This window comes from Coenobita brevimanus, chromosome 72 (assembly GCF_032717465.1).
Source record: "Coenobita brevimanus isolate Jiangsu-jjx chromosome 72, ASM3271746v2, whole genome shotgun sequence".
Taxonomy (NCBI): Eukaryota; Metazoa; Arthropoda; class Malacostraca; order Decapoda; family Coenobitidae; genus Coenobita; species Coenobita brevimanus.
Window position 1 is genome coordinate 13,443,568 of NC_137025.1, and position 16,740 is coordinate 13,460,307.

Consider the following 16,740-nt stretch of genomic DNA (forward strand, 5'->3'; position numbering starts at 1 on the left):
GGCTGGACAAAATCGTCTAATGAGTAAAGTCTATGAGTGGATACATGTAATTTCTTTTAGCGGAACAAGTCGTCTACTGACCTGAGCCCAATACAGGAAAACAGCATTACTTACAACTCGAACACGACAGCCCAGTCTGGCAGGAAGAGGAGGTGAGTGAGTCCCGCCCCGTGCATTGCTATTAACACGTCCGTCCATTGGTCCTGTCGCAGCTGGGCCCTCAGAGCTTCGTTGTGGCTATATTCTGCCTGTAACACCACACACACAGTTCACAATCCACGTTTTAGTATTCTCGGGTTCTTATGGTTCACTCTTAGTTGGGGCTATCTGAATGCCATACTAAAATTGTCCTGACCATGAGAGGATTAATACTCGCAAGCACGCAAGCCCGAATACATACATACATATTACATTATCTATCTATCTGTTTTTCTATCTATATCTATCTATCTATCTATATTATATCACACACACACACACACACACAGTAGCAATATACTCTCTCTTTCATATATATATATATATATATATATATATATATATATATATATATATATATATAGAGAGAGAGAGAGAGAGAGAGAGAGAGAGAGAGAGAGAGAGAATGTTTGACTGACTGACTAACCAACTGACAGACCGACTGGACTGACTGGGTGCAAGACTAAATAATAAGTACACCCCTGAACCACCCACCTTCCTAACATGGTAGGATGTGTTTTGCTGAAGTGCCTGGATCAGGATGTCCTGGTTCACTATCCTGCGGTGTTTGGTAGCACGTGAGAGAAGCGTCACGTGCACTCGCCCGTCACGCACACCCCCACGCCCCTCCACGCCCAGACGATGAAGCATGTGCTGCGAGAAGGCGTGGAACAGCCCACTACCCTCGCATCCCGACACCTCAAAAGAGTGGTAGCCATATTAGTCAGGCTACCACCAGATGACTTACCGAAATCTTGGAGAGTAATAAAGTAAAATCTAACCACCACCACCATCATCATCTTAATAATCGTCACTATCGTCATCACTATCATCATCATCACCAAATGATTTTACACAACCTTTTCCTGTGCTAGATAGGGAAGCCTTCATGTGATGGCACCAATATAGCTACGCGGTGGCGCTGCCGGTTTTTACAAACGCCCCTCACTTCCCTTCATCTTCCCTAAAAACGAGGATTGTGGGCTGCAGGAAGAGAATAACTTCAGCCTGCGGTCCACTGGGCTCTTAACTTCAGCCTGCATTTTACTGGGCTCATATCCGGATCAGCCTGGGGTTGCAACTATTACAACCTACCCCTTGTGCTAAAGTACATCTATCTATCAATCTATCTATCGACAGATAGAGAGACAGATAAATATAGAGATAGAGTAACCTTTTGCTGTTATCAGACAATATCATTCAGCTTAGGGGAGTTCGCTTGTAGTATCTAACTCCTCCAGTTAAAAATTTCCTCTCAGCTGATCACAATCGTCTGGGGGAAGCAGCAATAAACAATATTTCTTTCACGTTAACTTGGCCCAGATTTTTCTCCTATTCCAGCATATTTCATGCAGCTCTGTGGCATAAAAAGATAATGCTATCGCTTCTCATACATTCAGTAGCACTTCTTTGTGACTAGCATCATAATCTGGTGATAATCTATTCTTACAGCTCAGCATTCAAGATGAAGGGATGGGAATTTTAGGCCAAATTAGAGTAAAAGGAGTATTATACATAATCACACTTAAGACTCCTGAGGTGGGATTCTCAGACATACTTACGATCGATTCTCTGTCGTAACTTGGACTAACCTTTACAGGAGGGACAAGAAGAGGAGATGGCTAAGCCTTCCAGTGATTCCTGTTCCTCCAACAAGATGCAAATTCCTGCTACGAGAGAAAATTATCGTAAGTTAAACTTTTTTGTGCAGGAAGAATTAGGAAAGGCGAGTGCATAATGCCTCCATGTCTCTACTTCTTCCCGCAGAAATAAATCTGAAGTTACGACAGGAATATGCTTGAGAATGCCACGACTGATACTCACAAGGGGGGTGCTGTAGTAGAGACCCAGCAGCATGCGAGGAAGGAGCGGGAACACCACGTCTCGAAAACACACTATCTTCCCTGAGGTGTATTTCATTATTGTTATTGTTATTATCATTATTATTATTATTATTATTATTACATCGGTGCTTTGTATGGCATGAGGTTATTAACTTTCTAGAATTATTAGTTTTGCTATTATCATTTTTTCACAAAGCATCTCGCAGCACAATACCTTGCCTGCGTGCCAACAGATGGAAGCAAATTATGTCAGTGAAATATGAACAGGGTGTGGACTATTTTTGGAGTTTTATGGCCCACTGAAGGCACTTCTTAAACACAAATTCTAGTACTTTTTGGACACATTTCAGCACTTTTAATTGAAAAATCATGACACACTTTTAATGAACAAATTACTGAACTTTAATGGATATTATATCAAGTTATAAACAAATTACAACAAATTATTGACAAATTATAGCACTTTTAACGGACACATCATAACACTTTATGGACAAATTTTAGCACTATTAATGGCCAAATCATAGCACTTCATGTACGATTTATAGGACTTTATAGAAAAACACCCACGCACCTGTATAATTACTAAGAGTCAATATGGGGTTCTCCGTGAAGGCGTTGAAAGCCGGGCCGAAGCTGGAACGATAGGGCTGAGTTCTCCATAGCAGGATCTGTGGAGAGGGAGTACAAATGAGTGCAAAGGAATACTGACAGAAAGCAGACAGCAACAGACCAACAGCCCTTTTGAAGATGTCTGTTAAAGGATTATGACAGCTGTATCTAATTCTATAACATAAAGAGAAGGATAGCAATGCAAGAAGGGAGTTGGAAAAGCAGAAGGGGATGGGTGTGGGAAAGGAAGGAAAGACAGGAGGAGAAAGAGACAGAAAGAAGAGGATGAGGTGGAGGGGAAAGAAAGAGATAAGTGGAGGAAATGCGATGCAGAGGGGAAAGGAGAGATGAAGGAGGTGAGAGAGATTCGGAGGTAAGATACGTGTGTGGGAATAAGGGAGGAACGAGGCAGGGTGAAAGTAGATGCGGAAGGGAATGAGGAGTATGAGAAAGGTGTAGGGAAGAGAGAGATGTGAAGGAGAGAAAGCGATGTGGGGAAAGTTATTGGCGAAAAGGCAATAAAAGGCATTTGACGAGGAGGATGGTGATGATAAATACTCTTTGCCAGAATTAACCAAGGTCAACTATGTACTATGCAACCTGAGACCCTTACATATATGGGTAAAGTTTGCCTTGGAATAACTGCTCTGTTACAAGGCAAGTTGGTTCCCTGGCACTAATTACAAAAATTAGTATTACCAAATAATAAAGCATACTAGAATTTATGTAAATATGTAAATGGGTGAATTAATTCATTTCCCCCTCCCAACTTGAATCTCTTCACCCTCTTCCTCTCTTTTAACCTGGTCCTCTAACCCTCTTTGAATACAGCATATCTTCATCTTATCCTGATCTACCTTTCTGCTGAAACTCTTGCCTCTCCCATGGTCTACCGCCTTACAGTACTAACCTGGGTGTCGGTGTTGAAGGCCCACTCATCCGCGTTGTTGACATGTTGGGCCGCATACAGGTTAAAGAAATCGCAGAAGTGGTGATACATGTTTACAGCTGCGGACAAGAGGGTTAGATATATAATTAAATTTTGCCTGAATATTATGTGCAACAGTTTTGAAGAAGAAAATATATATATATATATAGATATATATATATATATATATATATATATATATATATATATATATCAGAGTTCATACCTCCGCCAAACCGAACAGAATTTAATATTTACTGTTGTAGTCCCTCTTTCCTACCAGACGAATAGACGGTCTCACATATTCAGTCTATTATACGGTCTTAGTCCGGCCTGCTACAAATCTCAGAGATCACATTGCTCCGCCAGTGCCAATAAAAGTAACGATTCCTGCATCGGGATCCGGATCCACCTCAAAGGTAATCACTTCTCCCTTGACCAAAAACTGACCACTTATCTACCATTTTTTCGTAGAAATTCGATAACAAAATTTTTAAGTATCATGTACACAAATAGACAAGAACATAGCCTTCTCCAACTTCGTTGGATAACACTTAGAATATTCAACGGTGAATATTATATATATTGTGTGGGTAAGATTGAAAGTTGGAATACAAATGTGGGCGATTGTGTGCATGTATGCGCCAACGCAAGATCGTGCAAGCAGAGTGAAAGAAGAGTTCTGGACAAAAGTGGAAGTGTGCATGGAAAAGTTTGGAAGGAATGAGAGTGTTTTTGATTGGTGATATGAACAGTACAGTAGGGAATGTGAAGGTGGATGGAGTAGTTGGTGAGTGGGGTGTGCCTGCTGAGATAGATGAGAATGGGAGTGCGTTAGTGGACATTTGTGCCGGGAGGGGGTTGGTGATAGCCAATACCCTCTTCAGGCACAAAATGATCCACAGGTATACATGGCGAGTGATAATATGGGTGGGTGGTGAACTGAATGAAAAGAAGGCAATGACTGATTATGTGTGTGTAGATGAAAGGATCCCAAGATGTGTAATGGATGCAAGAGCTTATAAAGGTTGGGGGACTGGACTTTCTGGGGGGTGCAAGGAACAGCATGGTGGAATGAAGAGGTGAGACAGGCTGTGGCACAAAAGAAGAAAGCATACAATGAATGAATGAGACATAGGGGCGTGGAAGAAGTTGAGAGGAGGAAGAGAGAGTTATATGTAGAAAGGAACAGAGAGGTGAAAAGATTAGTAAGTGAGAGTAAGAAGACAGTGGATGAGGAATCTGGAAGGAATTTGAGTGTAAAATGAAGGGACTGAAAGAAAATGTTCTGGAAAGAGGTGAAGTGAGTGAGACAGGGTGGTAGTGAAGTTAGTAGGAGAGTGAAAGATAAAAATGGTAGATTACTAGTGGAGAAGGGAGAAAAAGTGAGCAGATGGAGAGAACACTTTAAGGAATTGTTGAACATAGAGAATGGAAGTAATGTGAGTGTAAGTGGCTGGGAAATGGCTGGGAGAAGGAGGGAGGTGAGAAGACGGGAAGAAATCAGTAGGATAGAAGTTGTGGAAGCAATGAAGAAAGTCAAATTGGTGATAGCCCCAGGAATTGATGGTGTGTGTGGTGAAATGCTGAAGCATGAGGGACAGATAGTAGTAGAATGGATGTGGATGATGTGCAGATTGGTCTGGGAGGAAGGTAGAGTCCCGGAGGATTGGAAGTCAGGTATAATTATTCCCTTGTACAAAGGAAAAGGGGAAGAAGAAGTGTGTGGTAATCATAGAGGCATTTGTCTTCTTAGTGTAACAGGAAAAGTGTATGGTAGGATACTTATTGACAGAGTTAGGGAAATAACAGAGGAATTAGTTGGAGAAGAACAGGGAGGTTTTAGGAAGGGAAGAGGTTGTGTAGATCAGATATTCATTCTTAGATCTTTAGTGGAAAAGTTTCTAGAGAAGGGAAAGAAGTTGCATGCAGCCTTCCTGGACTTGGAGAAAGCATATGACAGGGTGGATAGGCAACGATTGTGGAAAGTATTAAGAATATATAGAGCAGATGGGAAGTTGTTGAATGCTGTGAAGAGTATGTATGATGGTGCTAAGGATTCCAGTGCGTGTGGATGGTGAACTGAGTGAATTTTCTCACTGGAGGTTGGGTTGAAACAAGGATGTGTCATGTCTCCATGGTTGTTCAATCTGTACATGGATGGGGTAACAAAAAAAGATACAAGGTAGGGTAGTGGATGTTGGAGTGGCCCTAGTGAGAGAGGATAGTGTTTGGAAACTCCCTGTACTGCTGTTTGCAGATGATACTGTGTTGTTAAGTGAAGACGAAGGGGAGCTGCAAGGCTTGGTGGATGAGTTTGGGAGAATGTGTAAGAAACGGAATCTAAAGGTGAATGTAGGGATGAGTAAAGTGATGGTCTTTGAGAGAGGTGAAGTCAGTGAATGTACAATGAGGTTAGATGGTGAGTGAATGGAAAATGTGAGTACGTTTAAGTACTTGGGAAGTGTGATGAGTAAGGATGGACGTTTGGAGGGTAAAGTGATTGAAAGGGTACAGCAAGGAAGAAAGGTTGCTGGTTCCTTGAAAGCAGTGATAAAAAACAGGGAAGTGAGCATGGAAGTGAAAAAGTTACTACATGACAGTACTGTGATACCAACTCTAACGTATGGTAGTGAAGCTAGGACGTTGTTGGAATGACACAAGTCAAGAGTGAGAGCAGTGGAAATGAGTTATTTAAGAGGAGCCTGTGGAGTCACATGGAGAGACACGCTGAAAAATGAGGATATAAAGGAGCGTCGTGGTGTGGATGTGGATGTGATAGGAAGCGTTAGGAGGAACACACTGAGGTGGTTTGGCCATGTGGAGAGGATAATGGGTGAAAGCCTAATGAGGAGAATGTATGTGAGTGAGGTGGAGGGGGGGAGAGGGAGGGGGAGGCCGAGGATGAGATGGAGGGATGGAGTGGAGAGGTATATGAGAGTGGAGAGGTATATGAGAGAGGGGGGTGTGAGTTGGGAGCAGGACAGTGAAATGGCGGGGGACAGGGCAACGTGGAGGCGATTTGTTTGTGGCCACCCCGTACGGGATTGAGGCGTCTGGCAATAGACATCTATATATAGATAGATAGATAGATAGATACAGATAGATAGATAGACAGACAGATATAGATAGATATATATCAATATATATAGATAGATAGATATAGATAAATAAATAGATATATATAGATATAGATATAGACAGATAGAGAGATAGAGAGAGAGATAGATAGACAGACAGATAGATAGACAGATAGATATATGTATGTATGTGTGTGTGTGTACTTTTATATTATGTTTTTGTTTCTGGTTCTTTGAAAGCAGTGATAAGAAACAGGGAAGTGAGCATGGAAGTGAAAAAGTTACTACATGACAGTATTGTGATACCAACTCTAACGTATGGAAGTGAAGCTTGGACGTTGTTGGAAGGACACAAGTCAAGAGTGAGAGCAATGGAAATGAGTTATTTAAGAGGAGCCTGTGGAGTCACATGGAGAGACAGGCTGACGAATGAGGATATAAAGGAGCGTTGTGGTGTGGATGTGGATGCGATAGGAAGCGTTATGAGGAGCACATTGAGGTGGTTTGGCCATGTGGAGAGGATGGAGAGTGAAAGACTAACGAAGAGAGTGTATGTGAGTGAGGTGGAAGGAGGAAGAGGGAGGGGGAGGCCGAGGATGAGATGGAGGGATGGGGTGGAGAGGTATATGAGAGAGGGGGGTGTGAGTTGGGAGCAGGGCAGTGAAATGGCGGGGGACAGGGCGACTTGGAGGCGATTTGTTTGTGGCCACCCCAAACGGGATTGAGGCGTCTGGCAATAGCTAGATTGTATTATCGGTATATTTACTTTAGTTATGTATTTCTTGGCTCCATGTTAGCATTTTATGTTTTGAGTATTATCTTAATCATAATGCTTCCTTTTTCAAAACAAGTTACTTCATTCAGATATGCTAATTTTCTTTTAATTTATATTCCTGTTTGATATTTTTTCTTTACCTTTATGCTTTTGTTGTGGAGAAATTATTGCAATTACTTATTCTTTGGACTCACTGACATTTACCTTTATGGTTTTATATATATATATATATATATATATATATATATATATATATATATATATATATATAAAATCCTTGGTTTAATTTTAACTTGTTACCCCATTTCCTGTAACACATTGCACTACTGATTCCAATACTCCTTTAATCTTTTGCATTAATGATGATAGCAGTTCTTATTTTCCTTTCAAACTCACTAGCGTCTAACTTCATAATATATGCCGGCCTGTCGATCCACACATCACAGAATCGGTTGTTGGGTGTGACGGCCTCCCCCACACTGGCGAAGTGACGTAGCTCCGGCCCCCATGACTGCAGGTCCCTCAGCATGTCGCAGTTCCCCTGTAGCAGCTCAGAGTCTAGCCTAGTGGAGCAAAGTAAGGCTAGGATAAGACCGGGTGGGAAAATGGTAACTTTTGGGCTAGTCAAAGTAACGAAGTACAAGGTATGTAGACTGACAAAATATCTTTGGGGGATACTGTCTGGGACAAAATAAATAAATAAATAAATCTCTGGGGCTGTAGGAGATAACTCTGCTGGGATTATACAGTAGCTTCCTGGGTGGGACACGCCTTTACTGCCAGGCGTCTCTCCTAACATGAATGAAAACGTACTGAAGGAGAAAACTGTCTATGCTGACCTGCAGTGGCCCCCGACTTGGCCGTGGGAAAGGACGTGGTTGTCGTGCAAGGGTGAGGGTGGTGGATGAGGGGACAAGTTACGCAGGTCCAGGTACAGGTGACGGCCCCGGCAGAACCGCAGGTGGTCACTACACTCCAAAGATGACCCGCCCTACACACAAAGGACATTGGGTGATTAGATAAGGCAGGAAACACACACACACATACACACACACACACACACACACACACACACACACACACACACACACACACACACACACACAAACATTGGTACCCGATGACGTAAGGGAAAAAATGTAAGAAAATATAATACCCAATCAAAAAATTACCCTTTTGAACTCAACGCTACACTCAGGTCGTTTCTACACACTCCAGTATTGACCATCCCTACCTTCCCAGACATTACATCATCATCATCATCATCATCAGCACCACTACTACCATTATCATCAAGACTTTCCCATCTCTAAAACTGGTAAAGTGGGATCCAGAGAAAATAAAAATAAAACGTGAAGGTATGAAACTGGGAAGGATGGAGTGAGGTAGAGCCAGAAAACAAGGAAAGAGAAAGTGTGAAAGTGGGAGAACTAGCAAAACCCGACAATGCTGGCTAAATTTCGTTTTTTTTTTTTTTACATGAAAATATATCCAGTCGAATATTACCCATGAGAGACGTTGGCAATCTAGCATGACCACTACATTCTAGCACCGACACACACACACACACACACACAGGTTGCGAAAAGTTTCACTGACGAAGTGGGTGGTTACTGTCCCCCTCGAGCAAGGGGACGGGTGTGTGCGTGTGTGAAGGTCACAGCCTTGCCCTTAGATCGGACTATATGAGCTCTCAGCTCCCTTCCGGGAGGGTAAACGCTGACCATCACGACCATCAAGTGATCCTGACCGACCCGGTGAATTACACAGCTCGCTGGTGCAGTGGTAACGTTTTCCCTTGCCAACTGGTGGACGGGAGTTCGCGCCTCGCTCAGGTTGCGAAAAGTTTCACTGATGAAGTGGGTGGTTACTGTCCCCATTGAGCAAGGGGACGGGTGTGTGTGTGTGAAGGTCGCAGCCTTGCCCTTAGATCGGACTATATGAGCTCTCAGCTCCCTTCCGGGAGGGTAAAAAGCTGACGATCACGACCATCAAGTGATCCTGACCGACCCGGTGAATTACACACACACACACACACACACACACACACACACACACACACACACACATCATAAGGCGGTAGTCATATGATGCTAATAAATTTCATCATCTGTGGTCATGTTCCACTCAGTTTTGACGGAGAATTTAGTAGCCATACACTTACTGAACGAATTCGTAACGAATGAAATGTCACATACTGGCTCACTCTGCTGTCGGATTTGAAGAAGGATCACTGTTGTTGGTACCACCGGACAAATTTACTCGGCTAAGTGAACTTCCAGACCAGAAATGATTATAATGTATCTCAGTGTAACTTTTTCAGATCTGTAATGCTACTCGGGTATTGAATTCTGACAATCGCCAGATAATATTTCCACCCGAGGGAAATCCTAGGGTTAAATGTGATGTAGACATAAATTTCCAGTTAATGAATCAATAACTGATGCTGATGAGTAGCCTACACGAGGTGGCACAATGCACCCCGGGTGGGAAGCAGCAGTATCCACACGAAAGCCAACCTCATATTTCCCTGCCCCTCACCGTGGGGAGGAACCCTGGTCCAGGGATGGATCCGAGGGGGGGGGGATGGGGGGATGCATCCCTCCCCACCGGCCATGCATCATTGAATAAAGAGGCAATTTCAACATTGAAACATCAGTATGTTGCGTCGTCTTTGGTTGAATCAGCGAATCAGACCCTCCCACAGAAAATTCCTGGATCCACCCCTGCCATGGTCCGACCCTGGTGACGCGCTATCTACCACAAGGGGGTGCCGGGTCCCTGCTCGGTGTTTATACTGTACTGTGCCTGTAGGACGGCCCCACGGTAGTTGTTTATCTGTGGCTCCGGTTGCTCGGCCAGACAGAAAGAGGTTAAGCAACAACAACAACAGTCAGTGGCTACAAGATAATGTTTAAAATTCATAGCTGCCAGACACCGCACAAATCCATAGCTACCAGAAACACCTTATAAATCCGTGACCCTCCAACCACACAGCCTCACCTCGTCCTCAGGGTGGCAGTAAAATCGAAGTTGCTGTCTTTGTTGGCGGACGTAGCCAAAGTCTCCCTGCTCGTAGAATGTCTGGATCTGCTCCTCCTTTGTCTGGGTTGGGTCTGGGGAGAGAGATGTATAGCTGGTTGTTGTTATTTTTGTTGTTTTTGTTGTCAGGAAATTATATCCATATACTAAAATAATGTTTGTTATGTGTCTCACCATGCACTCACTCAGTGTAGTGCTGCCCTTGGGTGTCTGCCCAGTCCTCTTTTCCTTCCTTCTTTCCTTCCTTCCTCTTCTTTCTTTCCTTCATTCTTTCCTATTCTTTCTCTCTACGGGTGACTCTACAATAAATGACAAGCCAAATGGTTTCCTGTACACCAGGAAACCATTTACTAAGCTGGGTGGTAACCATGTAACCAAATTATGGTGCCTGGTGGTTTAGTGGGTAATTAAGGCGCTCCAGTCGGATTGAGCCGGTGCAGGTTCATATCCAAGGGGTGATTGGGGTTTATTGCTCACGTAATGCCACTCTGGGATGAGTGAGGCTAATCACTCTCATCTTAAATGTCAGGATCAATTTGCCCAGCCCTGGGCTCCTACGCTCCTCATGGGGCAATACTGGATTAGATGATGAATGAATGAATGAATCAAGACAACAGTCCCGGCCCGACCTGGACCCTATTATGATGATCAAGTCAAGCAGAAACTGATATACCTTGACTATAAGTGTCTCCACAACAAGCATTTTTAATATGCAGGTATAGTTCTTATACTTGTTGTCACTGTTATTAGTCTCCATCTATTACATCGATAGAGACTTGTTTTCGCTGGTACCTATTTTTATTATTCCCGCCTCAGAGTCTCGCAACGATTCCAGGAGAAACAGAGACTGTGCGAGGAATCTGAAAAGCCCAGGTTGTGTCTTGGCATGGGCCATTGCTGACAGAAAAAAAAAAAAAATCTAAATCCTTTAAGCGCAGTGGGAGGACATGTCAGAAAGAGTCATATCAGTACAGTATTATGCTGTTAAATATATATATATATATATATATATATATATATATATATATATATATATATATATATATAGATGGATATCGATATACAGTAGATATATACCGGAACAAAGACGCATTACAATAATTGGATGGAAAGCCTTCGGTAAACAAAGAGACATAAGGAAAAGTAGCTTGCCAATATATAAGAAACAAAAAATATATAACGAATATATAATCCCAGCTGATACACACACACACACACACACACACACACACACACACACACACACACACACACACACACACACACACACACGGTTGTGAGACCTGGAAACTGACAAAATCGATGGAATATCAACTAATCAGTTCTCCAAGAGCAATGGAAAGGTCAATGTTGGGAATATCTTTATGAAAGGAAAAAATCAGTTTGGACGAGAGAGCAGACTAAAGTCAAAGACATTATAGAAGTTATAGAAGAACAGATATGGAGGGAGGGCAGGTCGCGTAGCAAGAACAAGGGATAACCGATGGAACAAGAGGCTGACTCTGAGATTGTATGCGTAGCAGAAAAAGGCCAGAAAGGAGGTGGAGAGATGAGACAGAGAAGTTTGCAAGCAAAACGTGGCAAAGATTGGCTCAGTCAAGGAATTCGTGGAGAAGGTTGAGGGAGGCCTTTGTTCGGCAATGGATTTGCAATGGCCGATAATATATATATATATATATATATATATATATATATGCATAAAATGTGTGTGTGTGTGTGTGTGTGTGTGTGTGTGTGTGTGTGTGTGTGTGTGTGTGTGTGTGTGTGTGTGTGTGGTGGAAGTAGAATTCATATGTGAAGCGTCCTTCAACAATCACCCCTCCAAGGACATAATAAATGGATCAGTATCAAAGTCCTGTCTTTGCACTTGTTTTTCTTCATCTTGTTTCTCCAGAGGTTTTTGTTCAGCCTTGCAGACACCTTTTGTATGGGTTAGAAACAGTCGCAGTCCTCACAGTCAAATGCCTCTCCCTAATATGAATAAAACTATCTGGAGGTAGCTAGAATTAAAAAAGAAAAAAAGAAAAAAAAAGCGTACGTCATGGTAGTGAAGGGGAAAACTCGTAATGACCGGACACACTTTTTGCGTGAACCTGGGGGTAAGAAGGGAAATACAGACTGAGTGATTTTTTTCCCAGCCTTAACCCCTTCAACCTGGGGATGTCTTTACGGTAATAATTCAATATATTCGTGCTACACTCACACAACTTTATTCAGCTATGTAGAGACTTTTCGAAATGGACAGGATTGATACGGTTTTCATTAACTATTTGATACAAAGATCTCCTCCAACTTTAAATGAAATCATCTAGTAGCAGTAAAAAGAACTTTGCGCTGAAAGAGTTAGATATACAAGACAAAGCGGGAAATGTGTGAGAAACTTCAGGACGTTATTCTTGGCCTGATTTTGAGTAATAATTTATACATCAACACTGTTCCAATTCTCAACTTTTTAGAGGTTACAATTACTGAACAAACTAAAATGATCTCTCGTAATTCACACGCTTCCTTGGACGTGCTCTCTATATGAAAAGTTGGGAATACGAATTAACTGGTGCATCAAGACAGGTGAACAGAGAACGGGTGAACGTGTGTGCACAGTTGGGTGTTGCATGACTGCCTGCAAAGAAAAGGCAGGCGGTCAAAGACTTCACGAGAACAATGATCAGTTGTGTGTGTGTGTGTGTGTGTGTGTGTGTGTGTGTGTGTGTGTGTGTGTGTGTGTGTGTGTGTGTGTGTGTGTGTGTGTGTGTGTGTGTGTGTGTGTGTGTGTGTGTGTGTGTGTGTGTGTGTGTGTGTGTGTGTGTGTGTGTGTGTGTGTGTGTGTGTGTAGGGAACAGAGGAGTACCATGAGAGGATGTAGGGATGCACACAAGCTTTTCAACCATAAAACATATTAATATAATAAAGATGGTATTAAGAGGAAGAAAACAATTACAATAACAATAAAACATGAACAAGAACAAAACAAGAACAAAAACAAGAACATGAAGAGCATGAATAGCCCAAATATAACAGCCCTTCTGATGACAGCAGCAGAGTGTAATCCCGGCAGTAATGTTAAGATAAACACAGCACTCACAGTAACCAGAGTCAGGAAGGTCCACAATTCAGGAAGACACTCTCGGTGCTTTAATTCTTGTTTGTCCACAAGAACATCAAAGCCAGCCAAGAACGCTAAGACTAATAAAATGTTCAACAAAGCCTCCAAGATGAATGTTGGTCCTGAACTCACTCATCGTTGATGTGTGTCACACTAATTTCATTTATATTAATCTATATCGTAGACGGTTGTAAAGAATTCATGAGATAAATCATTAATATACTTTTACAAGTGTTACTCTAATTCTCCATTTTTCAATCTCTCATTTTTACCTTAAGTATACTTTCAATGAACCATTTGCGTCTATAATTTCAAAATTTTATGGATGAAGTTGCTCCCAGACACCTCACAAGAGATCACTCTAAACACTAAAACCCTTCTACAAAATCCTGGATCAGTCACTGGGTTAGGATGTGGGTAAGAAGTGATACATTGCATACCTGAACTGCTGCATAATACCCTCTATGCTGCACTGCTATAACCGTTTTACGCTAAGTTGGCCTAAATTGTCATCGTTCCATTCTGAATGCTGAATTATAATAAAAGATCAATACTACAATACGATGCTAATCACGATGAAATGATGTGAAAAGAATGCAGAGGCGTAGTTCTGTCTCTTTCAACTACAGAGCTAAGTGAAATAGTTGCAAAAGGACGAAAATCTGGGCCAAATTAAGGTGGAAAGAGTATAGTCCATATGAGAATACTATAACTACCTCCTGCAGGAAATACATTAATGCGTCTGACTTACGACAGGCGCCACCCCATAACAAACTTAGTACAGCACCATGCAAAAGTTTTAGTGTAAACTGACCTTTGGAGTCCCCAGGGCATGAGGGCTGACTGTATGCTCTCTCCGGGGTGCAGTCACTCTCATACCCCCAGCATACGTCACCACCCACCTCTGTCTGGGGGGAAGATGGCAGAGAAAACTGGGGGGTCATGATCCTGACGAGACACACCCCTTATATCTAATAGTCATAGGCATCGCAAAATAATGTCACTTATGGCACAATTTGCTACGCAGTTCTGTGCTTTATTTACTTCTGCACTGTTGCCTTTGTGTAGTGGTATTATTTTATTGCTTGTATTTATTTTTATTTCTCCTTTGTATTGCTGCATTACCTGCATTTAATTATTCTTTATAGTCTTCATCGGGTTTATGATTGATCGCAGAGCTGTTCATCTATATCAGGTATCAGTAAGCTGGCATCTACAGTTCATTCAGTCATACATGCTTATGCTTGGCAATAGTCATTCATTCATTTATTTATCATCCATCCACTCATCCATTCATCGATACACTCGTTCATTCATTCATCCACACATCCTTCATTCATTCATTCATTCATTCATCAGTCCATTCGTACATCCATACATTCACTCACACATCCTTCCATCTATACATCACTCATCCATCCATCCATACATACATTCATTCAGTCATCCATCCACAAATACCGGTACATTCATTCATTCATTCATCCTGTCATACAGCCATACATTAATTCACACATCCATCCATCTATACATTAACTTATCCACCTATCCATACATACATACATTCCTTCAGTTATCCATCCATCCATCCATACATTCAGTCAGTCAGTCAGTCACCCATCCATCCATCCATATAAACATGCATACATTCAGTCATCCATGCATACATACACACATCCATTCATCCAGACATCCATCCAAACACACACACACACACACACACACACACACACACACACACACACACACACACACACACACACACATTCATTCATTCATGCCTATACTCGTACTGTGATGTGCCAGTAGAATGCCTCCTGACAAGACCCCTTCCTTCCACACTAACCTTGTAGGGACAGTGTGGGTCGCTGATACACTCCTGAGCCAGGGATGGGTTGACGGCGAAGAAGAAGGCCAGGTGGTGAGGATGTAGGTTCACGTCCCTCCACAGCCGCCCTTCCGCCACTACAACAGCCACCACAGCCACCGCAATCACCTGCACAGCTGTGGTGGCCATCCCTTCTCACCTGGATATGTGCGTGAGAAAGAATCTTAACACTTAGAAGATAGGCAAGCCAACCTATGTTAATAAACTCGTCTGGTGGTAGCTAAAATAATCATGTCCTGAAAATATTACTGAAAACGGAATGGTGTTGCATGAAATATTTTACTGTGGTAGCAGCATGAAACCCTCAACAAAAGAGCATAACAAGGAAGTCTCTGGCGTTCAGGGAGGAATGCGAATTATGGAATTCAGTAGGACACAATTCGGGCAGGGGATTGTGGGCGAACTTTGGCCGGTGATAACACCGAGCAACAAGAAACGCTCTTCCTTGCCATTAACCATAACTGTTTCGGTACACTGGTGGAATGGTGAGGTTAGCTGTTTGTGTGGGCGAGGAGGGGAACGCCTCGTCACGGTTCTGCTTCCGGTGAATAGTGCACCGTACACTGGATCGATCTGGCAGCAGCACAAACGTTTCATCTGCCAATTCAGCTGTTGTATCACCTATAACTCGCCGTGGAGGATGAACAGTAAACATTGTATTGTTTGTCCTCATCGACAGTTAAACGTTATCCCTGCAATAACTAGAATATTTTTCGCAGGAGACAGTGCATGATGGCGTACAGCCAGGAATTTATGCTTGCCTTATATTCCATGGCGACTACTTCACACGTGAGGCATATTTATCACGCTTCTCCCAAACACACACTTACACACACACACACACACACACACACACACACACACACACACACACGGAGTCTTACTGGATAAGCAGAGAAACATATCAAACATCATCCAGGTTGGGTGCTAGCGAACAGAGCGCAAGGAGAGGCAGAGTGGTGGAATATTACGCGTACTTGTGTCCTTCACAGTACACCAACCTCAGCTTGCCGTGTCTGAGTGTAGTTCAAAGATGTAGTGGCCTGTCATTTGCAACATTCGACGTCACAACGCAAAGTTATTGATGTCAAATTATAACTCCCCTTCTATAAGAGTAACCATTAGTCCTCTGAATCTGATGTATTGGTTTGGTTTAATTCTGCTGTCTCCAGATGATTTTATTGATCTTGACCTTTTGTGAGGGGATCAACGAAAACTATGCAGGCCGATTTCTCGTGTGTTGTGGGGACTGCTTAGTCAGCCTTATCAG

At 42.5% G+C, this 16,740-nt stretch overlaps 1 protein-coding gene across 1 annotated transcript in view; it reads right to left on the reverse strand.

Annotated features, from left to right (window-relative positions):
• LOC145407042 (EGF domain-specific O-linked N-acetylglucosamine transferase-like) overlaps positions 1-15,599 on the reverse strand; it is a 21,127-nt gene extending 5,528 nt beyond the window's left edge. The window contains exons 1-10 of the mRNA XM_080278066.1: positions 15,429-15,599; positions 14,397-14,490; positions 10,441-10,553; positions 8,277-8,428; positions 7,834-8,000; positions 3,565-3,662; positions 2,617-2,713; positions 2,023-2,102; positions 694-897; positions 115-248 (exon numbers count right to left, since the gene is read on the reverse strand). Coding sequence (XP_080134192.1) covers positions 115-248; positions 694-897; positions 2,023-2,102; positions 2,617-2,713; positions 3,565-3,662; positions 7,834-8,000; positions 8,277-8,428; positions 10,441-10,553; positions 14,397-14,490; positions 15,429-15,599 — 1,310 coding nt within the window. The remainder of the gene's footprint in view (positions 1-114; positions 249-693; positions 898-2,022; positions 2,103-2,616; positions 2,714-3,564; positions 3,663-7,833; positions 8,001-8,276; positions 8,429-10,440; positions 10,554-14,396; positions 14,491-15,428) is intronic.
• Between the last annotated feature and the right edge of the window lie 1,141 nt (positions 15,600-16,740).